Source organism: Salvelinus sp. IW2-2015, linkage group LG25 (genome assembly GCF_002910315.2).
Source record: "Salvelinus sp. IW2-2015 linkage group LG25, ASM291031v2, whole genome shotgun sequence".
Classification (NCBI taxonomy): domain Eukaryota; kingdom Metazoa; phylum Chordata; class Actinopteri; order Salmoniformes; family Salmonidae; genus Salvelinus; species Salvelinus sp. IW2-2015.
The window spans coordinates 6861273-6889108 of NC_036865.1; the positions used below are offsets into that span (position 1 = coordinate 6861273).

At 45.3% G+C, this 27836-nt stretch overlaps 1 protein-coding gene across 1 annotated transcript in view; it reads right to left on the minus strand.

Moving 5' to 3' along the window:
* Nucleotides 1-27836, minus strand: part of LOC111951994 (adhesion G protein-coupled receptor A3-like) — a 150349-nt gene that overhangs the window by 35110 nt on the left and 87403 nt on the right. The window contains exon 7 of the mRNA XM_023970395.3: nt 20919-21132. Within this exon, the coding sequence (XP_023826163.2) occupies nt 20919-21132 (214 nt within the window). The remainder of the gene's footprint in view (nt 1-20918; nt 21133-27836) is intronic.

A 27836-nucleotide genomic window follows, 5' to 3' on the forward strand; every position in this document is an offset into this window, starting at 1 on the left:
TTGTCAGGGATATCACTTAGTCAACAAAAGATCTAGCTAAAACATGATGTATAAGCTGTTAAAGACCACTTGTTTTAGACACAGCAGATTGAAAACAAGCCAGCCATTTTAACTGGCGCGTTCAGTCTCCTCCAGGTTAATGCTATTAGTCCACTAATATCTGGATGCTCCTCAAAACAACGGCGCAGTAATAACCAATGACAGCAACCAAGAAGCCCAATTTAAAAAGCTTTTGCTTCTGATTGCGTTCAAGTAATTGGGCAATATTAAAAAAACTTTTTTATTGATGGAATCAGAAACTCAATGTCAGATATTTTCCTATACTGGACGACTGGTTACGTGTTACTGCAACTCGGGTTTAACGATAGTCATTTTCTTCCTTCCTCCCTCGACGAGGAGAGGCGAGATCGATCAGACCAATACGCGAGAGTGTTAGTTCCCATAGTGATAATATATAACAAAAACAATAGCGCAGACAAAACAACTACCGTGACCATATATTCCCGTGTGGCAAAACACTGACCACAAGAACAAACACCCACAAAACCACACGGTTGAAACCCCGGCTGCCTAATATGATTCCAATCAGGGACAACGATTGACAGCTGCCTCTATTGAGATCATACCAGCCGAAAACACACAAAATCCCAACATAAAACTCACACATCGACAACCCACCCAACTCACGCCCTGATCCATACTAAATAAATACAAAAACAAGGGAAAAAAAACAGGTCAGGAAACGTGACCACTGGTATCCAAGCACAACATGCAATCTCGTAAAATCACAACAACTGCTTGTAGTTTACTCACCGCTTTACAAACGACCACAAAAACATACACTAGGGGTGTTGGTGGACCTTCTGCCCTCGGTTTGAACAAAGCCATAAGGTCCCTATTATTAAGAAAGGAAAACATGAATAGCATTACCTTTGCATGTAAGGATGGCATGCTGGTATCTGATTCACTTTACTCAACAGTGCGGAATACAGGAAACCTCCAATCCTCCCAGAAAATTCAAAAATAAATGACTTCTTCCTTCTTGCGATTCATATCGCACCTTCCTCTTCAATCGCATATTCCGTTATCCACTGTCCTATTAAAACCTTAATTTTATCCTCCTCAAAATAAATCACTTTGACAAATACTCACCAGCAATAGCACCATCACACCTCCTCGCTTCATGTGGGAACTAGCATCATGCGAGATAATCCGTTCACCTACTCACTGCGTATCACAAAGACACAGGGTTTGTTAACACAAATCTCAAATGTTGAACTCAGACCAAAGGACAAGATTCCACCGGTCTAATGTCCTATTACTCGTGTTTCTTGACCCAAGCAAGTCTCTTCTCATTTGTATCCTTTAGTAGTGGTTTCTTTGCAGCAATTCGACCATGAACGCCTGATTCACGCAGTCTCCTCTTAACAGTTGATGTTGAGGTTTGTCTGTTACCTGAACTTTGTGAAGCATTTGTTTGGGCTGCAATTTCTGAGGCTGGTAACTCTAATGAACTTATCTTCTGCAGAGGTAACTCTGGGTCTTCCTTTCCTGTGGCATTCCTCATAAGAGCCAGTTTCATCATAGCGCTTGATGGTTTTTGCAATTGCAGAAATGTTCCTAATAGATTGAACTTCATGTCTTAAAGTAATGATGGACTGTCGTTTCGCGTTTGCTTATTTAAGCTATTCTTTTACCAAATAGGGCTCTTATGTATACCACCCCTACCTTGTCACAACTGATTGGCTAAAACATTAAGGAAAGAAATMATCAGGTATGAAGGTAAGACCCAGATGCAGACCACATCGAATAAACAATAGTTTAATATTCCAACAGGGAAAGGCAATACACAGGTCAATTTTTATTTTATTATTTAATATTTATTTAACCAGGTAGGCCAGTTGAGAAGAAGTTCTCATTTACATCTGCGACCTGGCCAAGATGAAGCAAAGCTGTGCGACAAAAACACAGAGTTACACATGGGATAAACAAACATACAGTCAATAACACAATAGAAAAAATCTGTATACAGTGTGTGCAAATGAAGTAAGGAGGTAAGGCAATAAATAGGCCAATAGTGGCAAAGTAATTACAATTTAGCAATTAACACTAGAGAGATATATGTGCAGATGAGGATGTGCAAGTAGAAATACTGGTGTGCAAAAGAGCAGAAAAACAAAAACGGGGTAGCCAGGTGGAAAGCATGGCCAGCCGTAGAGAAATGCTCATTGAAATTCTTGATTATCGTGTATTTATCAGTATGTGACAGTGTTTCCTAGTCTCAGTGCAGTGGCCAGCTGGGTGGAGGTACTCTTATTCTCCATGGACTTTAGTGTCCCAAAAATCTGAAGGGTGGTCATTTGACCGCGGACCCATAACGGACGCAGGCAATGAGGCAGTGATTGCTGAGATCCTGGTTGAACACAGCAGAGGTGTATTTAGAGGGCAAGTTGGTCAGGATGATATCTATGAGGATGCCCATGTTTACGGAWTTGTGGTTGTKCCTGGTAGGTTCCTTGATKATTTGTGTGAGATTGAGGGCATCTAGCTTAGATTGTAGGATGGCCGGGGTGTTACGCATATTCCAARATAGGTCACCTAGCAGTACGAACTCTGATGATAGATGCTGGGCAATCAATTCACATATGGTGRCCAGGGCACAACTGGGATTGGATGGATGGATCATCACCAACATCCACGACGCAAAAGCCAGTTGAGAGCAGATCGGCCGAATTCCATCAGCAGACCAGTCGTGATGGATCGGCGGGGCTCCGTGTCGACAAAGGGTCCAGGCCAACTGGCAAGAGAGGTATTGTAGTTGTGTACTTCGTTTGCTAGCGGGGAGATTGGGCCTAGCTTGAGGCTTAGCTTGAGGCTAACTCGTGACAATGCTTCGGAACAAGGCGGTTAGCCACAAGTGCCACTGTGTAGCAGCTATGCTAGCTGCGAAGTACGGTGTAATGGTCCAGAATTGTGGCAGGATAAGTGATGTAGTGGGGGGGGGGGGGGGGGGGGCAAGCAGTCGATATGCCTCAGGGCTGATATCAACGCTGTGCAGACTGGCAGTATTTTCCGGGCTGTCCGGGCTAAAGCGGTTGGTGTCCAAGCTATAGGTAAAGACCGCTAGCAGTGGCTAACAATGACTAAATAGCTAGTAGCTAATTAGCTGGCTAGCTTCTGATGGAGGTTCCAGTTATAAGGTCTAAAAAATAGCAGATCCGTACCACATTGGGTGAGGCGGGTTGCAGGAAGGTATATTTAATTAGAAAAAGGAAAAAAGAGATTGGAAAAATGAAATGTACACAAAAAAAAACCAAAAGACTGAATATTTACATGGTACGAAAACAAACACTTCTTACTGCTGCGCCATCTTGGAAGAACTTCAAAGCAGGAAGGGGTCAGTAAACCAGAGGTGGGGCAACGGTACCGGTCGGCAGGCAGGCTCAGGGTCAGGGTAAGGCAGAGGACGGTAATCTAGAGGGGGTCGAAGGTACAGGTCGGCAGGCAGGCTCAGGGGCAGGACAGGCAAGGGTCAAAACCAGGAGGGCGAGAAAAGAGAGACTGGAAAAAGCAGGAGCTGAGACACAAACCGCTGGTTGGCTTGAACTGGCAACAGGCAAACAGAGAACACAGGTATAAATACACAGGGGATAATGGAGAAGATGGGCGACACCTGGAGGGGTGTGGAGACAATCACAAAAWCAGGTGAAACAGATCAGGGTGTGACAGTCATTAAGGCAAAGYGTGGCTACTTTGAAGAATCTCAAATCTCAAATATATTTTGATTTGTTTAAAATGGTATTAAGAAACATGTATGTCTGAGGAATTTTAATTATGAGATTTCTGTTGTTTTGAATTTGGCGCCCTGAACTTTCACTGGCTGTTGTCATATCATCCCGGATATCACCGGGATTGCAGCCATAAGAAGTTAACACTTTTTTGGTTACTACATGATTCCATATGTGTTATTTCATAGTTTTGATATCTTCACTATTATTCTACAATGTAGAAAATAGTAAAAATAAAGAAAAACCCTGAAATGAGTAGGTGTGTCCAAATTGTTGACTGAATTGTACTGAACACACACACACACACACACANTTTATTATGAGATTTCTGTTGTTTTGAATTTGGCGCCCTGCACTTTCACTGGCTGTTGTCATGTCATCCCGGATATCACCGGGATTGCAGCCATAAGAAGTTAACACTTTTTTGGTTACTACATGATTCCATATGTGTTATTTCATAGTTTTGATATCTTCACTATTATTCTACAATGTAGAAAATAGTAAAAATAAAGAAAAACCCTGAAATGAGTAGGTGTGTCCAAATTGTTGACTGAATTGTACTGAACACACACACACACACACACACACAGACACACACACACAGACCATATATGGCCATATAACACACCCCCTCGTGCCTTATTCCTTAAATAACACATTGGGGGGTTTAAGCTTCATGATAAATACTGTGTGTTTAGACTTTCCTCTCCATACAGGGCTACACACAAACGCAACTCACAAGACATTATTTAAAGGTTAACTCCATCAACAAAAAGAGCATAATGACTACAAATATGACCTCACGTTGTTAAACTGGCATTGACATGGACCTTGCTCCTGGCATGGTGGAGAGGCCAGAGCATTACTAATCTCTGATCCTTTATTTAACGAGAGCACCAGGGCCAGAAATTCCCCCTCTCTCTAATTCCCTGCTTGCCTGTCGACACACTTGATGATATAGAAGCAGGGTGGAGGTGAGGTTCAGACTGGGTTGAGAGTGGTGTTTTTGTTGGACTGCCGTTTTATACACTCAACAGTCCACATTGGAAACCAATGCAGTTCCTCAGTTCCCGCTTGCTTTTCTCGCGCTGCTGGGAAAGCTTGACTGAACAAGTGGCTGCCAAGTGRACCATTACCATATAGGTTCCACTTGGAGGGAGAAAATTGCATAATTTGTGTATACAAGGGAAAATGTTGGCTAATTGAGAATTAGAATGAGACAAAATCCATCACATTCCGCTCTGGGACGCAATGGTGGAAAAGGATCATTGGGAGTGTGAAAGTGTATGTGCACAGATGTGTGCGATCGCCTGTCAGTGCATGTGAGCATGGTTAGCGAGATGCAGCGATGTCAGTGATGTGAGGATGTGTTTGTGTGTGTGTGTACTGCACAACGTACATGTGTGTGTGTGTGTGTACTGCACAACTCCACTGCATGAGTGCACGTGCGTGTGTGTACTACTGAGTGTGTCTGTGCGACAGCGAGCGAGAGCGATTAGCTCTCCCCTCACGTTTGTGTGTGTGTGTTCCTGGAGAGTGTGTATCTGTGTGTGTGTCTCTGRAGCTGCGTGTATGCATGTGTGTGTGCATGAGCATGTTTCTAGAGTGTGTTCCTGAAGCGTGTGTGTGTTGCTGTGAGGGGTCAGAGGGCTCGGCTAACACTGATGAATGTCACAAAACACCAAATCAACCCAGAACCACTTAATTTAGTTAGATTGCATAAGGAGTGCCTGTCATGCCAAATAGTGTCCACTTGACAAAAAGTGTCCCCCCTGTGTCACAATGGGACTCGATAAGCTATTAGCGCCCGTTGCTAGGGCCGTTGCTAAAACTTGACAAATTCTGCCTGGCTATGTAATGAAAGAAAAAAATCGATAGCACTCGTTACTATGCTGGTTGCTATGTTCTGATTGTTCTGAGGCATGCGGAGAGAGAGTCGCCTGGAAATGGAGGCGCGTGCAGTCAAAAGACTGGGGAGAATGCAATTGAAGTTACAGGTTATTTACACTATTTAAGATAGTCTGGGGGGGGGGGTGGGGGTAGGTAGCTGACTAGTAGTGGCTATTCAGAAGCCTGATGGTCTGGAGGTAGAAGCTATTGGCCAGTCTGTTAGTTTTAGACATGATGCTCCTGTACTGCCCACGTCACAGTGATGGAAGCGGGAGAACAGGCCGTAGCTCGGGTGGCTGAGGTCCCTGATTATCTTTTTGGCCTTTTTGCGACACCTGGTGTTGTAGGTGTCCTGGAGGCCAGGCAGTGTGTACCCACTACTCCAACAAACACCCCATAATACCTGGCCCTGTGCCCTTCCTAAATCATGGCATTGAACGTTTCAGCAGACTTTTAGCCCTCCATAACTGGCTAAGTGACTATTGCAGCTCTTTGAGTGTTGTTACATCTGCTCTTGCCACGCCCTCTACTTCTCATCCTATCCTGCTGCCACTCTTCCAGTGCTCTCTCCCTCTTCCTCTCTCTCTGTGTGTGTGTGTGTGTGTGTGTGATTGTGTGGGCAGAGACAGGTGTGCAGGAGGTAGAGCAGATCCCCACCAGCTGCAACCTATTCCATAAACAAGACCTCTACAAATACTCTGCCCTGCCACTTCTACGCTGCCAGATCGTAATCTCTGCTCAGTCATTTTAGACGTTTGTGCCTGCTTAGATCCTGTTTTCAAGTAATGCCTGTTTACCCATGCTTGACGCTGTTTTCCTCTACGCTACAGTTCTGCCTGCTCTGACTTTGACCCGTCTCCAGTCCCACGTCTCGTCAGTCCTGCTACTCCGTGCTGGACCCCCCACTCCACTGCGTCCTTGGATTCCTCTCCGCACCTGCTTACCCAMTCCCAACTCCCCTCGTTCCAGCCTCAGCCATCACTCTAGGCTTCCTGCAACCTACCCGAGCTTCCCCTGGCCTGCACCCCATCTTCCCCGTGTTTCATTAAATACCTTGGTTACCTCCTCCCAGTCTCCTCGTCTGAGTCTGCTCTTGGGTTCACCTGTTCTGCTCCGTGTGACAGGTGTAACATTTATTGACAATTTTGATACCTTCTGGAAACAAAGCTGGAACAAGTAGTGATGATGTCAATCTCTTGTGGCACCTGACCACACGAGATGGAACTTGGAAAAATACAATTGMCTCAGAACAGGGCAGCATGGCTAGCCCTTAAATGTACACGGAGGGTTAACATTAATAATATGCATGTACATCTCTCAAGYCTCAAAGTAAAGGAGAGATTGACTTCACCACTAATTGTTTTGGTAAGAGGTGTTGACATGCTGAATGCACCATAAACAAATTGACAACAGACTTTTAGCATGCTTATAGAGAAGGACATTCAACAAGCACAGCACTTACACAAATTACTGATGATTGGCTGAGAGAAATTSATGATAAAAAGATTGTGGGAGCTYTTTTGTTASACTTCAGTGCGGCTTTTCGACATTATCGATCATAGTCTGCTGATGGAAAAACGTATGTGTTATGGCTTTACACCCCCTGCTATATCAGTGTGGAGGAGGTTATGTTTTCTACCTTCACCACCTGGGTGTGGCCCGTCAGGAAGTCCAGGACCCTGTTGCATAGGGAGGAATTCAGTCCCAGTGCAATGGCAATTGCGTCGTCTGTGGATCTGTCGGGGCAGTAGGCGAATTGGAGAGGATCGAGTGTGTCRMGGAGGGAGAAGGTGATGAAGTCTTTGACTAGCCTCTCGAAGCACTTCATGATGACGGAAGTGAATGCTATTGGTCAGTAGTGATTTAGTTCAGTTACTTTCCCAGGGCACAGGGATGAAAATAGACATCTTGAAGCAGGTGGGGATAACGGCCTGAGCTAAAAAGTGAACTCCATTAATACATTTTGTGGTCATCATGAGTAATCAGATTGTACCTGGGTCCACCATTAGAGAGGCTGGTTTCAGACTATATCTAGAAGTATAGGAAATGCTCTGGCCTATACCAGGGAAATGCATAACCTGTATGAGTAGATTATAGGAAACCCTGTTGCAGTGAAGTTATTATAGCAATATCAGTACCTATCGAATGCCAATGTATGTCTGTTGTGGCAGACCAGGGGGTTTGGTCAAGATGTTTACACAGATCAGACATGGACAGAGTAGGATTAGCTCAGTTTCAAGGGTGTTTATTTAAATAATAAATCAAAAAGATAAAGATAGGTCTCCCCCATGAGACCTTCTCAGGGATACCATCTTCTACGCTCCGGGTCTTGCTGTATCCTGTCGGAGACAAAAACTGAATTCCCATACCTCATACCTCTGCAACCGTCCCCAACTATACGGGAGTCCTTTCTTCCCCCTGATCTCCCTTGTGTGCTGCCCTTCTGGTAGCTTTATGGGCCTTGCACAGCTGGTGAGCAATCAGCCCTTGATTACTCACCAGCTCCCAATCAGCCCCAATTAGTCCTGGCCGGAGAGCCCGTCAAGACCTGGCACGTCCAGCAGATGGAGCCATCGGCTCGTGATGTATACTCTGTCTGTCACCAGGCCTCGACGAGTCTCCCCCTGATGGCTGACCTTCTGTACGCCACACCCACTTAGCTCTGTCGGGGAGGGGACTGTCATCAGTGCAACGTATGTCTCCCTTCTCGATAGACAATCCGCGTTTCCATGCTTCGCCCCTGACCTGTGCACAACAGAAAAAGAGAAGCGTTGAAGGGACAAGAACCACCTGGTGACCCGATTGTTTGTGTCCATTCCCCTGGCCATCCAGACCAGGGGAACATGGTCCGTGACCAGGGTGAAGTGGGTACCTAACAGGTAATACTTGAGAGAGTGTCTAGCGCCCACTTCAACGCTAGACACTTTCTCAACAATTGAGTKTTTTTTTCTCTAGGCATCAGCTTTCGGCTGATGTACATGATGGGGTGCTCCTCCCCATCGTGTATCTGGGACAGAACGGCCCCTATCCCCGTGTCACATGCATCTGTCTGGACCACCATCGGCACCTGGAAATCGGGCATTACGAGAATCGGATGGGAGCACACTGCTCCCTTCAGATGGCTGAACGCCGCTTCTGTCTCGTCCGTCCATTTCACTGTTTTCAGGAGGCGGGCCCTGGTTAGAATGGTGAGGGGGGAAGCTATTGCTGCAAAGTTGGGGATAAACCGGCTATAGTATCCTGCCAGTCCCAGGAAGGACTTGACCTGTGTCTTGGTCCGTGGAACGGGCCAGTCACGTACCGCGTGAACCTTCCTCTCCTGGGGCTTGACGTTCCCCCGTCCTATCAAATACCCCAGATACTCCACCCCCTCGAACCCTAGTTTGCATTTCTTGGGGTTTGCTGTCAACCCGGCTTGTCTGAGCGTGTCCAGCACCGCCTGGAGGCGCATCAGGAGCTTTTTCCAACCTTGGCTGTGGATGATGATATCATCCAGATAGACCGCTGCGTACTGCAGGTGAGGTCGAAGCACTCTGTTCATCAGTCGCTGGAATGTGGGCGGGGCTCCGTGGAGACCAAATGGGAGCACCTGGTACTGATACAAACCYTCTGGTGTTGAGAACACCATCTTCTCCTGGGAAGAGGCTGRCAACGGTACCTGCCAATATCCTTTGGTCAGGTCGAGGGTGCTGATGTACTGGGCCTTTCCCAATCGGTTGATGAGCTCGTCCACCCTCGGCATGGGGTAGGCGTCAAATAAGCATATGTCGTTCACACCCTGGAAATCATTACAGAAGTGGAGGCTACCTTCCGGTTTGGGCACGAACACAGTGGGGCTAAACCATGCACTGTGGGACTCTTCAATGAACCCCATCCTCAGCATAGCCTCCACTTCTTGTTTCACGGCCTTCCTTCGGGCCTCCGGAATCCGATATGGCCTCTTTTGTACTGTTTCCCTGGGCCGGGTACGTAGTGGTGTTCAATGAGGGTCATGCGGCCCGGCTTCTCAGAGAACACTGCCGTGTTCCGATCGATGAGCTCCCTGAGCTCTTGCTTCTGGGCCGGGTTGAGGTCCTCATTGCTCGGGACCACCACTGGTACCGTTGGCGTCCTGGGTCCCGACCATAACACGGCCAAGGTTGTCCTCTCGTGCCACTTCTTCAACAGGTTCACGTGGTAAATCTGTTGGGGTTTCCGTCTCCCCGGTTGCCGGTAATTGACAGGTCCCAACTTCTCGATCACCTCGTATGGCCAGTGCCATGTTACCAGGAACTTACTTTCGGCCATGGGGATTTAGACCAACACCCTGTCTCCCACCTGGAATTCTCYGGGCTGGGCTCCCCGATTGTAGACCTGGGCTTGGGAACGTTGTGCCTTAACCATATTTTCCCTCACGACTTGCCATATGGCTGACATCCGCTCCCTCATCATCTCCACGTGCTCTACCACACTGCGTAATAGGGTCGGTTGGGCTTCCCACACCTCCTTGGCGAGTTCCAGTAGGTCGCGTGGCCTCCTCCCGTAGAGGAGTTCGAAAGGGGAAAACCCAGTGGAGGTCTGGAGTACTTCTCGGGTTGAGAACATTAGGTGGGGTAGTAGCTGGTCCCAGTTCTTCCCGTCCTGCTCGATGACCTTRCGCAGCATTTGTTTGAGCGTTTTATTGAAGRGCTCGACGAGCCCATCCGTCTGCGGGTGAAAGACGGAGGTCCGGATCGGCTTGATATGCAAGAGAGCACACAACCTCTTTCATTAGGCGGAACARAAACTCAGTACCTTGGTCTGTCAGGATCTCGTTCGGGATGCCCACCCGGCTAAAAAGGTGGAACAGCTCCCGGGCGATTCCCTTGGATACCGCCYCCCGTAGYGGAATAGKCTCGGGATAACGGGTGGCATAATCTACTATCACCAGGATGTACCGGTGTCCTCGTGCTGTTTTTACCAGGGGTCCCACTATGTCCATGGCGATACGTTCAAAGGGCACCCCGATGATCGGTAGAGGGGCCCAATGGGTTTCAGAAGTGTGCTTTCAGGGCAGTTAGTTGACACTCCGGGCAGCTGCGACAGTAGTCTTCCACGGCCCTCCTCATCCCYGGCCAGTGGTACCAGCCGGCGATCCGRTCCCYGGTCTTCTCTATTCCCAGGTGCGCCCCCAAAGGGTGGGTGTGGGCCAGCTGAAGAACGGTTCCCACGTACTGTTGGGGCAGCAACAATACCTCTCGAAGTTCCCSCTGTTGGCGCGACACCTGATACAAAAGGTTACTCTTGATTTGGAAATGGGGGTATCGCCAGTCACTCACACCCGGAAGTAGCTGTCCATCCACCACTATCACTTGGGCTGCGGCGGCTTTCAAGTTCGGATCCTCCCACTGGGCCTCCCAATTCTCCCCTCAGTTGGCCCCCCGCTGGTGTCTCGACTGGCCCCTCGAAATCGAGGAGGGGGAGGCTGGGCTCATCCTCCAGTGGTTCCCCAGGGGGGGTTGGGTTCTGGCGCCCCCTCCGACTCCGACTCCGGACCCGTAGATACAGGTTGGTTAACCGGTTGCTTCTGGGCCGCACAGGCGATGGGTCGACCCCACTTTCTTCTTCGGCCGGCTCGTATTTTTTTCCTCAACTCAWGCTCCCATAGAGCCGCAAACAGCGGACAATCCCGTCCCACTAGGAGAGGTACCGGCAACTCTGGTACTGCACCCGCCATCATCTGGCAGCTACCTTGCGTCACAAGGWTGGTCCATATGGTTGGATACCGCTTTGTGTCACCGTGAACACAGGAAATGGACTCCCTACCCCGTTCGGTCTCCTCGTTCAGCAGGCTCGTGATTACGAGCGTAACCATACTTCCTGAGTCTAATAGCGCTTCCGRGTCGTGTCCGTCAACCTTCACCCGGACCATGGGTGCAGTTGATTCGTGGTGCGCCCAACAGGAGGTGACATAGTTTACGGCGTGACCCACCTCGCCTCCGCGGCTAGCTGATGGCATCGACTCCTCGAGTCGMGCAATTCCAGGCAATGTGCCCCCGGGCGCCACACTCAAAACACCTCCTTTGGTCTCCATCTACCTGGGGTRGTCGGTGGCGGGTTGGCCCTACACCAGCCGTCTCTCCACGGGTTTGCGGTCTTATGGGGGATACAACGGTGGGACTGTCCTTCCGTTCCCTCAAACGGGTCGCCGACTCATCCCGGCTCCCACTCAGCAGGGTGCCTGAGTGTTCTGATGCATCTCCACTGCTTCCAGGAGGCCCTCCAAGGTCTGGGGCACYCATAGACTCGCTGCCCTCTTCAGGTCGTGGGGTAGAGCCCGTAAGAAGCGATCCAGGACCATTTGTCGAGGATGGAGAGGGTGGATACGTCGATTAGCAGCCATGCCCTGGTGACACGCAGTAGGTRGCTCATCTGGGCTCGGGGGGATGCGTCGGGTACAAACCTTCAGTCATGGAACCGTTGAGCCCAATTGGCCAGGCTGTACCCATATTGGCTGAGTATCTCCCGTTTGAGTCCATTGTAGTTAGCCGCCTGGTCGTCGTTCAGGTCCCAATACGCCTTTTGGGCATTCCCAAAGAGGAACGGGGCCAGCAGACTAGCCCACTTCGGCCTTGGCCATCCTTCCCGTAGCGCTGTCCGTTCAAACGTACAGAGGTATGTTTCGATGTCATCGTCTTCCATTAGCTTGATTAAAAACTGGTTGGGATGTGATTCAGGAGACGCTCCTCCTTGCAGCTTCCTGATTTCCTCAACGAGGCGGACGTTTTGTAGTCGCTGTTCCTCCGGAGTTCATTCCTGAACCGCCTGTTGTGCTTGTTGGGCCCGTACGAACTGAGCTATCAACTCGTCCATGCTGATGCTGTGTAAACGTCAACCCTGATCTGACCACGTTATCAGAATGCCCGCATTCTCCACCACTTGTGGCAGACCAGGGGGTTTGGTCAAGACGTTTACCCATATCAGACACGGACAGAGTATGATTAGCTCAGTTTCAAGAGTGTTTATTTAAATAATAAATCAAAAAAGAAAAGGATAGGTCTCCCCCATGAGACCTTCTCAGGGATACCGTCTTRTGGGCTCCGGGTCTTGCTGTATCCTGTCGGGCACAAAAACTGAACTCCCTCCTCATACCTCTGCAACCGCCCCCAACTATACGGGAGTCCTTTCTTCCCCCTGCTCTCCCTTGTGTGCTGCCCTTCTGGCAGKTTTATGAGCCTTGCACAGCTGGTGAGCAATCAGCCCTTGATTACTCACCAGCTCCCAATCAGCCCCAATTAGTCCTGGCCGGAGAGCCCGTCGAGACCTGGCACGTCCAGCAGATAGAGACATCGCCTCGTGATTTATACTCCGTCTGTCACCAGGCCTCGACYTGTAGGCCACAGTGTAAAATAATTGATTTCTTGCTGAACTACTAGATTCAGGATAGGTAGTTTAACCATGTTTTCTTGTTTCATACCAGGTGGCCATGGTGTGGGCCTCTGTCAAACAACCTCCTCTCAAAAACACCAGAAATGGGAGTAGAGCTTTAAAAATTCACATCAGGAGTTAAAACAACCAGATATTTACCATGTTTACACTGCACAATGAATTATCTGGTTATTACATGTTTTATTAACATAATGTTTTAATTACAAGCAGTATGTCACACTTCTTTTTGACAGCTCCATTCCTATAGAATCGCTGCAATCACTGCAGCAAGTGTAACTTCACCACGTAAATCAGTAAACTGTGAGMGACAAACAAAAAAGGGYAACATCWCAATAGTCCAACAGGTTTTCTCTCCCTGTGTCTTCTTAATCTGCACCGATAAAAAATATCTAGATGATGTAAAACTTATCAGCTCTCCCATCTGTGTGAATCTTTCTCCCTCCAGTCACCTGATTCTGCGTCATCCTCCTCCTCATCCTGTTACTCGTTCTCTCCTCTTCCTCCAGACAAAATCCTGTATATAGTGATGTCAGATTGCCCAAAAACCTGCCCACTCGACTTCATCCACTCCTCCCTCTTATGTCTGACCACTGACTGCTTTCCCTTCAACTTTAAGACAGCCAGTCGTACCCCTCCTCAAGAAATGAACACTACTTAGACAGGTATACTTTCATTCTTTTCTATCTAAAACTTGATATAAAAACTGTCAGTCGGAACAGAACTGAACAAATCTGATTCAGTTAACTAAACGTCCAACTCATTGTGCTACTGTACTTATTGTGCCAACAAAATCTTGAATATTATTTAGGCCAGCTTCTAGACTAAGATTTTGTATCTCACTCCAGCAGTATAACACTAACCCACCATGCATCTTATTTACATGTTGCCGCAGACAGGAAGTAGAATGGAGTTTGTGCATGCAAACATTGGCATCCATGTTTGGTTTTATTTGGATGGGGTGTGGTAGCACCTAACAATTGGATTTCATTATTTCCTCTCCACCACTCGGCGATGCAAACAAATCATTTCTTTGCAGAACAGTCCACTAACCACGGATATACCCTCCAACATGGTAAAAGCGTTGCAAAACAGGCACAGACACAGGTCGGTAAATSAAATCAAATTTTATTTGTCACACACACGTGTTCAGCAGATGTTATTGTGGGTGTAGCGAAAAGCTTGTAAGTGACACGGTGGGTTGTATGAAAGGTTGCCTCTCTCTCTCGAGGCTGTTCTAGGTGTGATGCACCTATTCTAGGTGTGATGCATCATTCCTTTAGTAACCGCGTACACACGGTTTTGTTTGGTTATTACTGCAGTGGGTTTGTAACATGTGAAGCCCATCCGTGGTATTAATTTATTAGTGGACGATGGGTCGTAGTCATACAAGTCATTTCGGTTAAAAGGGAGCTCTTACACTCTGGGTATTGTATTTGTGTATCCATACGCATACCATTTGGGGTATTATAGCAAGTTAGTGTGCCTTTTCAGGCCTGTWAAGAGGGTTAGTAATTATTAGTTGGTCAAGCCTAAGATGACGCATGTTACTTTGGAAATTTTATTAGGTCCCATCTTTTCCGGTGTCCTTATAGGAATTAGTCATATTCTGTCCATTGTCATTTATAATGGCCTAGTCATTAATGTGTTACTACTGCCACATAGTGGTGATTTAGTTTAAGCCCTTTTATACAGTGCCTTCAGAAAGTATTCACGCCCCTTGACTTAATTTAAAAAATKTATATATCTTACAGCCTGAATGTAAAATTTACTGTCAAATTGGAATCTTGTTTTTAGAAAATTTTCTAAAATAATAAAAAAAATCAAACCTGAAATGTTTTGTATCAATAAGTATTTAACCTCTTTGTTACGGCAAGCCTAAATAATTTCAGGAGTATAAATGTGCTTAATAAATCACATAAGTTGCACAGACTCATTCTGTGTTAACAAATAGTGGGTAACATGATTTTTTTATGACTACCCCATCTCTGGACCCCACATACAGTTTATGTTTACATACACTTAGGTTGGAGTCATTAAAACTAGTTTATCAACCACTCCACACATTTCTTGTTAACAAACTATAGTTTTGCKAAGTTGGTTAGGACATCTACTGTGTGCYTGACAAGTAATTTTTCAAATTTTTCCTGAAAAAGCATGTGCGAGGAAGGAGGCCTACAAACCCGACTCAGTTACACCAGCTCTGTCAGGAGGAATGGGCCAAAATTCACCCAATTTATTGTGGGAAGCTTGTGGAAGGCCACCCGAAACATTTGACCCAAGATAAACAATTTAAAGGCAATGCTACCAAATACTAATTGAGTGTATGTGTCACGACTTCCACCGAAGTCGGTTCCTCTCCTTGTTCGGGCGGCGTTCGGCGTCGCCGGTCTTCTAGCCATCGTCGATCCACTTTTCATTTTCCATTTGTTTTGTCTTGTTTTCCTACACACCTGGTTTTCATTTCCCTCATTTATTGTTGTGTATTTAACCCTCTGTTTTCCCCCATATCTTTGTGTGGAATTGTTTGTTGTAAGTGCTTGTGCACATGTTCATTGGTGCGCGTCGGGTTTTGTACCCATGTTGGTTATTTCTTTATGCCGTTGGTTTTGAAATTAAACTATTCCGGCTTTTTACCTAGTTTTGCTCTKCTGCGTCTGACTTCCCTGCCACCAGTTACGCACCCCTTACAATATGTAAACTTCTGACCCACTGGGAATGTGATGAAAGAAATAAAAGCTGAAATAAATCATTCTCTCTACTATTATTCTGACATTTCACATTCTTAAAAAAAAGTGGTGATCCTAACTGACCTAAGACAGGGAATTTTTTACTCGGATTAAATGTCAGGAATTGTGAAAAACTGAGTTTAAATGTATTTGGCTAAGGTGTATGTAAACTTCCAACTTCAACTGTATACAATTATCTGTAAGGTTCCTCATTCGAGTAGTGAATTTTAAGCACAGATTCAACCACAAAGACCAGGAAGGTTTTCAATYTCTTGGAAAGAAGAGCACCGATTGGTAGATGTGTAAATATAAAAAAAGCAGATGCTGAATATCCCTTGAGCACAGTGACGTTATTAATTAGGCTTTGGATGGTGTATCAATACACTCAGTCACTACAAAGACACAGGCGTACGTCCTAACTCAGTTGCCGGAGAGGAATGAAACTGCTCAGGGATTTCACCATGAAGCCAATGGTGATTTTAAAATATGAGAAAACTGAGGATGGTGAAAAGAAGGAAGCCTGTACAGAATACAAATATTCCAAAACATGCCTCCTGCTTGCAACAAGGCACATAAGTAATACTGKAAAAAATGTGGCAAAGAAATTAACTTTATGTGCTGAATACAAAMCGTTATGTTTGGGGCAAATCCAACAAAACACATCACTAACTACCACTCTTTATATTTTCAAGCATGGTGGTGGCTGCATCATGTTATGGGTATGCTTGTCATCGGCAAGGACTAGGGAGMTTTTTTTGGATAAAAAMAAACAGAATACAGCTATAAGCACAGGCAAAATCCYAGAGTTAAAAGGGAAACATGGTTCAGTCTGCTTTCCAACAGACACTGGGAGACAAATTCACCTTTCAGCAGAACAATAACTTAAAACACAATCCCAAATCTACACGAGAGTCGCTAACCAACAATGAATGTTCCTGAGTGCCCTAGTTTAAGTTTTGACTTAAAAATCTATGGCAAGACATGAAAATGGCTGTCCAGCAATGATCAWCAATCAACTTGACAGAGCTTGTTTCTAATGAATAATGGGCAAATACTGTACAATTCAGGTGTTCAAAGCTCTTATAGACTTACCCTAATAAATTCACAGCTGTAATCGCTGCCAAAGGTGCTTCTACAAAGTATTCACCCAGGGGTGTGAATACTTGTGTAAATTAGATATTTGTGTATTTCATTTTCAATCAATTTGTAAAAACATGTTTTTACTTTGTCATTATGGGGTATTGTGTGTAGATGGGTGGAGACAAAATCTATTAAATCCTTTTTTACTTAGGCTGTAACACAACAAAACGTGGAATAAGTCAAGTGGTATGAATACTTTGTGAAGGCACTGTATGTAGTAACATGCTATAGTGATGCCTTTATAGTTAATATTTTAAGTGGTGTCAATATAATGTCATTGTATTTCTATGTACAGTATGTTATCCTAATATTAATGGCACTTTGTATTCTGCTCTGCAATGCTTCCCTTCCCTCTTTTTCCCACACATTTACTAATGAGCTTATGTTGATTCAATTTAATGCAATTAAATTGCAGTAACATGCATTAACATGCAATATCAAGAGTAATGCAGTCACCTCCTGATTAATGAGTGAGTAACTTCATGTGTTTATCTACGTGATGCATATACTTAAACGCAGACTCAGTGATATGATGTGAACACAAGCKGTAGTGTGATATAATGCAAAGTGAGGGCAAAGAAAATGGCCGCACCTGTCAGCACCCATACAGATAATGGTAAGCATCTGTGCATGTGCACAGGACTTTTTCTTCCTTCTCATGCAGCATGACAGTTGTGTGACAGCAGTCAGTAARTATGTGATTTTTCTTCCTCGCATCCTCAGATATTCTCTTCCAATCCTTTTTTTTAAAGGACGTGAAGAGAAAGGATGTGAGGAATCAAAGAAAGACAAATTGACAAAGAACCTATCCCTGAATCACAAATCAAACCCTAGCCCTTACATCCTATGCACTGTGCAGACCTGATGGGGTTTGAAAGGTATAAGKAATATGGTGACAATTCCACCTGGCCTATTAGAGGGCAAGATGGAGCTGCTGTAGCCCAGCATATMTGAGTGTATCGATCCGGACAAGTCTAGACCTGGATCCACCTGATGTCTTCCATGACCAACCACCCTCCAAGATCCCACTTTTCATGACATTATCTACAGCTATCTACAGCTACTGTTATTGTCCTGTTGCTTAATCTAATCTGTTAAGAAACTGTACTTGCCATATCATCCTAGGCACAGTGAGATACACAGATGCGCTACATACACTAGCACTGCAAACACTCCAACAGCGAAGAGAGCAGCTGTGCCTGGAAGTCCCCCTTCCAAGGACTGGCTGCCTGTGGAGGTAAAGTGACGTGCAGAACCACCCGCAGCCCCCACCTCCTCTCTATCCCACACACCAGAACTGAGAGATAAAAAAAGAACAGCCATACCCTACTTCTGCCAAATCTTTTTGAGGATCCTCCTCTCAMATGATGTACTTTACTTGTCATTCATACTTCTGTTTTCTCAACTCATTTGCACTTTATTATTTACGTGTTGATTTTAGCCTATACCCATGTGGGTATATTAAATCAAATAAACCACTTCATTACACAACTGTTCCACAAAAAGAGCAACATTTTCATATTCAATCTTAAATATTGACAGGTAGGTTCAAAATGATTCAACTGTCTGTTGTGTCCTGCATTGCATTCAACCAGAAGTGTCCTGCTGAATTACTGAGCTATGCCTATATGCCATGTGGTGGAGGAAGGGAGATAGGAACAAAGTAGGATAATAGGASTAATGAAAGCATACTTTAGTAAGACATGACAAGGGGAGGTAAGCTCAAAACTTGCCAGCCAGACGAGCCAGTGTATGAATTGAACAGATTTGCACAATAATGAAGTGATAATAGCTGCACAGCAGCTCATGTTGCAATCTGAAAGGTAAGTTAATGTCCAGTTTACACATTTTCTTCGCTATTTTCCCGAGAAATGTAGAACCGTTTAAGACATGACTTTTCATGTTGTTAAAATGTTAACAAGGTACCCAAAAGTAGTTCAAAGTCATGTTTTCATCTTGTTATCTAAACAAAACTTGTTTAAAAATCCCTAGAGTCGATGACCGTGCCCCATATAACTGTAATTCGCATAATAAAAAAGTCCCCATCAAAGTCTGTTTAAGCAAGAGAAATCTGTGGTGGAAGGTGGCCTAGCCACAGCGGTGTTTGCCAGACTATGAGCCATCCCGAAAATGGCCTACAAACTAGTATGCCCGAGATATGGAAATACGAGACTCTGACAAACATGATGGTGTTCTCCATTTTGCTCTACGACCCKCAGAAGCGTCACAGGACTCATCTGAGGTTAGTACCGCCGATCTGAAAACTTCTGCCTGTAGCGTCAGAACAGTTTGGGCTACACCTTTCCCTCTATAGAAAGGTGAGACTCCCAAGAGTGCTTAGGAGTATTTATGTCTCTAATAAAGCCCTTTTTGTGGGAAAATACTCATTCTGATTGGCTACGACCTCGCCCAGTCATGTGAAATCCATCGATTATCGAGTCCCATTGTGACCAAGTGGGGGGGTCACTTTTTGTCAAGAGGACACTATTTGGCATGACAGGCCCATTAGAACAGAACACCACSTAACAATGGACACTGGGCTCTTTATCAGGCCATTCCGCTCTGCTGTGTACGCTAGAGAACACAGGCATGTGTTAATCACTCTCCAATCCCTTCACATATACAAGTGATACATTCACCAGAGCAGCTTGATGGACACAATTCACAACTTAACACTACAGCTGTTAGTTGCCATTAGCTATGAGTGTTCCACGGCCATTAGCCAGTTCGTAATGAGCAGCCAGGTGTGAACTACAGACCTCATTGGAGAGGCAATGCTAAGCCATTTCATTTTGTCAGACCGCTACAGAACAATCTATCAATACAAATTCAAATTAGGAAGAGTAACACTGAATACTGTTAGCCTAGCGCAATATATAAATGGTCATGAAACATATCTTTTCACTCATCTTCATACTTTGAGATAATCAACTCAGCCACAAAGCCATAGAGAATAGAACATAATAGTAAACTTCAGCATCATAAATTACAAGTGGCAATGTTGGTCAAATCGGGAGCAGTGGGAGCTACAATATTCTGGGTTGGTATCTTTCCCAGAACTGAGAAAAGAGATGGAATTCCTTGTGCTATGTAAACCGTGACAACAASCATTCCACACAATGAAACATATTTCTGTCAGCACCATCAATATTTATGTTCGAGCCCCCGGCTCAGAGCGTAGCAGCAGTTAAACTAATCAACGGCAATGTGCTCCTCCATATGAGCCTGCTTACCGCCAAGCCAAGCAGACCTGGGTTCAAATACTATTTTAAATCTTTCCAATATTTTGAGTGTTTGCTTTAGCCTGCTTACAGGACCAGATGGGTGGGTTATACAGGTTTGGGAAGATTTGATTGGTCCAATAAGCCAGGCAAGCTTAATTGAGCACAGATAAAGTCTTTTAAATGATTTTAAATAGTATTTGAAACCAGGTCTGCCGCCAAGCTAACAGTAACAGCAGCATGGAGAGAAAACAAAGACAGGAAGAGGAAACGCGACAACAGGCCCCGAAATGTGAGAAAACCAGCATTGCTGCTCCCATTATCACTGTAATTAAGATTCAGCAACTGTTCCTGTTAGCTTGTGATCGCCAAGCACTCCGGCAACGTTCCAGGAGCGCTCCGCAAACGTCCTGAGAGGGGCACAGATTAGCTTTCAGAGGCAGTGGCACGCGGCCAATCCAATTCTGTCCCTGTCCTTCCAGATCCCTATCAAGGGCGGACGATAACACAAGGTAAATCTCGGCTACAATACGGGAGAGAAGGGGAAGAGTGTGTTCCTGCACAGATGCGTGCGATTGTCTGTTAGTGCATGTGAGCATGGTTAGCGAGATGCGGTGTTGTGAGCGTGTGTTTGTGTACCGCAAAACTGTACCGCATGAGCTCATTCAAATGTAACGCATGAGTGTGTCTGTGCTACAGCGAGCGAGGGAGATTAGCTCTCCACTCACGTCCCTGATTCCCCCTACCCGGTGAGRAGGCAGCAGTCATGGACCAGGGTATCCTCTACGTAGACGCCCCTGTCCTCGTTGCTGTGGACGACGTGGCCATTGTGGTGCCAGAGCAGCGTGACCGAGGGGTCCAGGTAGGACACAGTGCACTGCAGGGGCAGCCGGTCCCCACGGAACACCACCTGTCTCTGGGACGGGATCAGCTGAAACAGGGGCAGCTCCAGAGGCTCATCTGGAGAGGAGGGGAGAGGAAGACACCAGGGAGAGGGTCAGGGAGAGGAGTAGAGGACGGGAAGGGTAAGAACTCATTCATCCAGAGAGAAGGAGAGACTGGTGCGGTATTGGAATGGGAGGGGAGGAGGGGAATCAAAATGAATGATTCTCTATGACTGAAATCATGCCAGTAATACGGTATTGCAAATSTGAACGCACAACTATAACCATACAATATGCACAAATACACATACACAAAAACACACATTATCAATCAGGAGAAAGCATTGTGCTTGTAGGAATTAACAAAAGCTGTGGGGAATATAGAGGATTTACAGTCATTCAAATCAGTCACTACCATATTAATTATGATTTTTGTGGATTTTGGCTATATAAAAAAGCAGGTAAAGGTTTCAAAAGTTTTCGGGAAAAGCTTAGAAAATACTGGCACTGCCTGGCGCTGCTTGCAGGGACACACTTCTACATACTGATCTGAGATCATTGCAGTGTACTGGCTCYCTGTGGTACCTTGGGAATTCCACTGAACACAGGGAACATGTTCGATTGGACACATAAAAACATTTCCTTGGACATGCTCCAAGGAGCCAGCTAAGCAACGCTCTACCTTCAGTTCCATTCAGATCAATGGAGAGTGCTAGCAGTATAGTGTGAAAGGCCATTCAGTACATGAATCGTAAACCTCTCCCATTCATGGCTGCTGACCTCTCCCATTCAGTTCAAACGCCTACATCTCTGGCTACATTACATCTACATTCTAAATGCTATGCAACAAATCTGACAGAGATCAGGGTTGGGGAGTAAGTGATTACATGTAAATCAGTTACATGCAATCTGATTACATTTTTTAAAARTGTAATCAGTRATGTTACAAGMAAACGTATTGTAATAAGGTTACAGATACTTTAGAAAAACTAGATGTTTACTTTTAAATTCATGTTGGCGAGAAAATACATTATGACACTTTTCTGTTTTCTCAGTGACATTCAATTGAGTAAGTTTGTTCTACCTGAGCAAGTTTGACCACTATGATGACACACTAAATGTGTTTAATGGATCCGTTTTGTCTTCTTCCAATGCCTCTTATTAAGGGGAAAGTAATCAGATTACGATACTGAATTTGTGTAATCCAAAAGTTACGTTGCTGATTACAATTTTGGACAGGTAACTAGCAACTGTAACAGACTACATGTAGAAAAAAACGTACTCAACCCTTACTGAGAGAGTGAGAATYCAAAGGCACGGCTCCAATCCACCTCTCCAATCCATGGTTAAACTAAGCCAATAACAGAGCCAATAAATMTATATTTTAATGTATGATCTGAGAAAAGATCAAGGTCGATTTAGCGAGGCCTGACCTTGATTTTATGTATGCATACTCTAATGCATACATACATGGTAATAATGCATAKTGCATACAAATAGCAGATATAAGACATACAGTGCCTTGCAAAAGTATTCATCCCCCTTGGCATTTTTCATATTTTGTTGCATTACAACCTGTCATTTAAATAGATTTTTATTTGGATTTCATGTGATGGACATACACAAAATAGTCCAAATTGGTTAAGTGTAAAAAACTGAAAAGGGATGCGTGTATATGTATTCACCCCCTTTGCTATGAAGCCCCTAAATAAGATCTGGTGCAACCAATTACCTTCAGAAGTCACATAATTAGTTAAWTAAAGTCCACCTGTGTGCAATCTAAGTGTCACATGATCTGTCACATGATCTCAGGACATATACACCTGTTTTGAAWGGCCCCAGAGTCTGCAACACCACTTAGCAAGGGGCACCACCAAGKAAGCGGCACCATGAAGACCAAGGAGTTCTCCAAACAGGTCAGGGACAGAGTTGTGGAGAAGTACCGATCAGGATTGGGTTATAAAAAAATATCTGAAACTTTGAACATCCCACAGACCACCATTAAATCCACTATTTTATTTTTTTAAGAATATGGCACCACAATAAACTGCCAAGAGAGGGCCGCACACCAAAACTCACGGACCAGGCAAGGAGGGCATTAATCAGAGGCAACAAGAGACCAAAGATAACCCTAAAGGAGCTGCAAACCTCTACAGCGGAGATTGGAGTATCTGTCCATAGGACCACTTTAAGCCGTACACTCCACACAGATAGGGGCTTTTATGGAAGAGTGGCCAGAAAAAAGCCATTGCTTAAAGAAAAAAATAAGCAAACACATTTGGTGTTAACCAAAAGYCATGTGGGAGACTTTCCAAACATATMGAAGAAGGTACTCTGGTCAGATGAGACTAAAATTGAGCTGTTTGGCCATCAAGGAAAARGRTGTCTGCGCAAACCCAACACCTCTCATCACCATGAGAATACCATCCCAGGGACTGGGAAACTGYTCAGAATTGAAGGAATGATGGATGGCGCTAAATCCAGGGAAARTCTTGAGGAAAACCTGTTTCAGTCTTCCAGAGATTTGAGACTGGGACGGAGGTTCACCTTCCAGCAGGACAATGGCKCTAAGCATACTGCTAAAGCAACACTRGAGTGATTTAAGGGGAAACATTTAAATGTAATTGGAATGGCCTAGTTAAAGCCCAGACCTCAATCCAATTGACAATCTGTGGTATGACCTAAAATGGCTGTACAACAGCGGAACCCATCCWACTTGAAGGAGCTGGTGCAGTTTTGCCATGAAGAATGGACAAAAATCCCAGTGGCTAGATGTGCCAAGCTTATTGAGACATACCCCAAGAGACTTGCAGCTGTAATTGCTGCAAAAGGTGGTTCTACTTTTTTACCCCCGAATTTAGTGATATCCAATTGGTAGTTACAATCTTGTCCTATCACTGCAACTCCCGTACGGACTCGGGAGAGGCGAAGGTCGAGAGCCATGCGTCCTCCAAAACACGACCCGCCAAGACGCACTGCTTCTTGACACACTGCTCGCTTAACTCAGTAGCCAGCCGCACCAACGTGTCGGAGGAAACACCATACACCTGGCGACTGTGTCAGTGTGCATGCTCCCGGCCCGCCACCGGAGTCAAGGACATCCCTGCCAAACCCTCCCCTAGCCCGGACAYCGCTGGGCCAATTGTGCYCCGCCTCATGGGTCTCCCGGTCGCGGCCGGCTGCGKCACGGCCCAGTATCGAACCCGGATCTGTAGCAATGCTGCTAGCACTGTAATGTAGRGCCTTAGACCYCTGCACCARTCGGGAGGCCCTCAATCTACATGTGTTTTATAGTGTCATTTCATTTGTTGATGATTTACAGAGCCATGTATTGGTAGTTSCACATGAAGAGGTGCAGAACTGGAGCTACCGCGTACCCTGTAGCTGAATGCAGCTGGCTAAATGGTACCACAGCAAAAAAGCGATGGACTGTTGACCTGCTATTATGCTCATACTGTTGAATCAACACTAAGTGCCAAAGGATCAGAGTGGCAGATGGCCTGTGCCTATCAGGCGCTGCCAGGGTGAGATTGTGTGTGTGTGTGTGTTTTCCCGGTGTGTACAGTATGTGCGTGTTGATGAAGTAGGGGTGTTGAGCCATTGTGTGTGTGTAATGGCACGAGGAAAAGCCAGGGCAATGCCCTATCTGTGTGTGTGTTTGTACGCTAGTATGTGTGCGAGCGTGTGTGTGCGCATGTGTGAGTAAGTGTGTGTGACGGTGCGAGGATCCCTAGATGCCAGAGCTAAACTCTACGAGGATCACTGGGCTGCAGTTAACACAACCCCCCTAGAGTCGATGTCCTCACCCATGATGAAATCTAATTAGCATAGTACAAAAATCCCCATAGAAATCTGCCTGTTGAAGCTAGAGATGTTTTCTTTTGCAAGGGCTGCGTCTCAATCCACTGTGGTGGAAGGTGGCAGAGCTACAGCTGTGTGTCAGACCAGGAGACTATAGCGTCCGAACAGTTTGGCTCTACGACCCCCACAAGTGTCACGGGACTCATCAGAAGTCGGRACTGAATATGTACCAACTAGGGATGTGACAAATGTGTAATTGTTCATAACGTTTAAACTGCAATTTTTTTTCATCATTTAAACATTTAATCAATAAGAAAATGTTCATAATATGAGAAGTCATAATTCAGATAGGATCCTGCATATGACAGCTAAGGGGCAATGCAGTTCGATCTACCACAGTCCTGGCTACTTACCAGAAGGCAKTCACCTTACTACTGTCCCCCACCCACTCAGCAACAGTGGTAGTTAACACCATTTTATGTTCTCYGCTGTGTCCCTCTCCTCCATGTTCCCAATTGTCAGTACATGGGACTTCATGTCCCGCTTCTTATCAATGTGATTGCTCGTTGCAGTGATGTATGACAGCATGTTCATAGATGTCAAAAAATCTGTTGTTAATGCCACGTATGGTGTTTGAGAGCTCGCACCTTGTACTTGCAGAGCAATCATTGTACATTTTCTCCATCCAGGCCYTCACAGTTTTTGGCATCTTGTAGTGTGATTCTAGATATGCCATCAGGGCAGTGAAGCCGACATCCTCTACCATTGACAATGGATTCATATCAACTGTAATCAGCGCTGTGATTTCTTTCACTCCGTCCCTTATCGCACTGCTGCCAGCAACGGGTTGGGGGTGCCTTCCTTTCAGATGGTTAAGCATTGCACCTGTACTGCCACTGTAGCTCAATTCCACCTTGCAAAGATTGCATTTATTTCACCACRTTCTCAAGTATTGCCAAACAGGACTTTGCTGCTGTTGCTTCCRTGTCTCACACTCTGCCATTTTRCCAACCGTTAACGACGATGATGCGCTGAGCGCTATAAAGTATATCCGTGGCAAATCATTTGAAAGATGCATATTTTCTACTACTTTACAGCATTGTTGCATTAGGTATTTGTTTCATTTGTATGTTTCCCTTTATGATGATCGGGACTTYWTAGTGGTAGTTTTGTGCTGCACTGMGATTTCAATTTTGTAAACAAAAAAGTGTTAAACAATATTCGCTAGAGAATTTTTATGAACAATAACGATCCAAATGTCCTTTAAACATTTAAACGTTCACACCACCTAGTGCCAACTTCTGTCTGTAGCGTCTGAACGGTTTAGGCTACARGCTGAAGTATTCAGACACCTTGACTTTTTCCACATTTTGTTACGTTACAGCCTTAATAAAAAATGTATTAAAWTATTATTTTTCCTCATCAATCTACACACAATACCCCATAATGACAAAGCAAAAACWGGTTTTTAGAAATGTTTGCTAATTTATAAATAAATAAAACTCATTTCACATTTACATAAGTATTCAGACCCTTTACTCAGTACTTCTCAGTCTTCTTGGGAATGACGCTACAAGCTTGGCACACCAGTATTTGGGGAGTTTCTCCCATTCTTCTCTGCAGATCCTGTCAAGCTCTGTCAGGTTGGATGGGGAGCGTCGCTGCACATCTATTTTCAGGTCTCTCCAGAGATGTTCGATCGGGTTCAAGTCCGGGTTCTGGCTCGGTCACTCAAGAACATTCAGGGACTTGTRCCAAAGCCACTCCTGCATTGTCTTGGCTGTGTGCTTAGGGTTGTTGTCCTGTTGGAAGGTGAACCTTCGCACCAGTCTGAGGTCCTGAGCGCTCTGGAGCAGGTTTTCATCATCATCTGTACTTTGCTCTGTTCATCTTTCCCTCGATCCTGACTAGTCTCCTAATCCCTGCCACTGAAAAACATCCCCACAGCATGATGCTTCACCGTAGGGATGGTGACAGGTTTCCTCCAGACGTGACGCTTGGCTTTCAGGCCAAAGAGTTCAATTTTGGTTTCATCCGACCAGAGAATCTTGTATCTCATGGTCTGAGTCTTCAGGTGCCTTTTGGCAAACTCCAAGAGGGCTGTCATGTGCCTTTTACGGAGGAGTGGCTTCCGTCTGGCCACTCTACCATAAAGGCCTGATTGGTGGAGTGCTGCAGAGATGTTAGTCCTTCTGGAAGGTTCTCCCATCTCCACAGAGGAACTCTAGAGCTCTGTCAGAGTGACCATCGGGTTCTTGGTCACCTCCCTGACCAAGGCCCTTCACCCCCGATTGCTCAGTTTGWCCGGGCGGCCAGCTCTAGGGAGAGTCTTGGTTGTTCCAAATTTCTTTCATTTAAGAATGATGGAGACCACTGTGTTCTTGGGACCTTCAACATTGCAGCAATATTTTGGTATCCTTCCCTAGACCTGTGCCTCGACACAATCAGTCTCGGAGCTCTATGGACAATTCCTTCGACCTCATGGCCTGGTTTTTGCTCTGACATGCACTGTCAACTGTGGGACTTCATATTGACAGGTGTGTGCCTGTCCAAATCATATCCAATTAATTGAATTTACCACAGGTGGACTCCAATCAAGTTGTAGAAACATCTCAAAGATGATCAATGGAAACAGGATGCATCTGAGGTCAATTTAGAGTCCCATAGTAAAGGGTCTGAATACTTATTTTTTCTATCTTTACAAAATTTGCAAAAATGTCCAAAAGCCTGTTTTTGCTTTGTCATTTTGGGGGTATTGTGTGTAGATTGATGAGGACTTTTATTTATTTAATCCATTTCATATTAAGGCTGTAATGTAACAAKATTTGGAAGTTAAGGGGTCTGAATACTTTCTGAATGCACTTTATATGACCTCTCTATGGAAAGACGAGACTCTCACGGACATGTTGTTGTTCTCCATTTTTCTCTCCGACCACTAAAGTGTCACGGACTCGTCTGAAGGAAACCCGGTACCGGGAT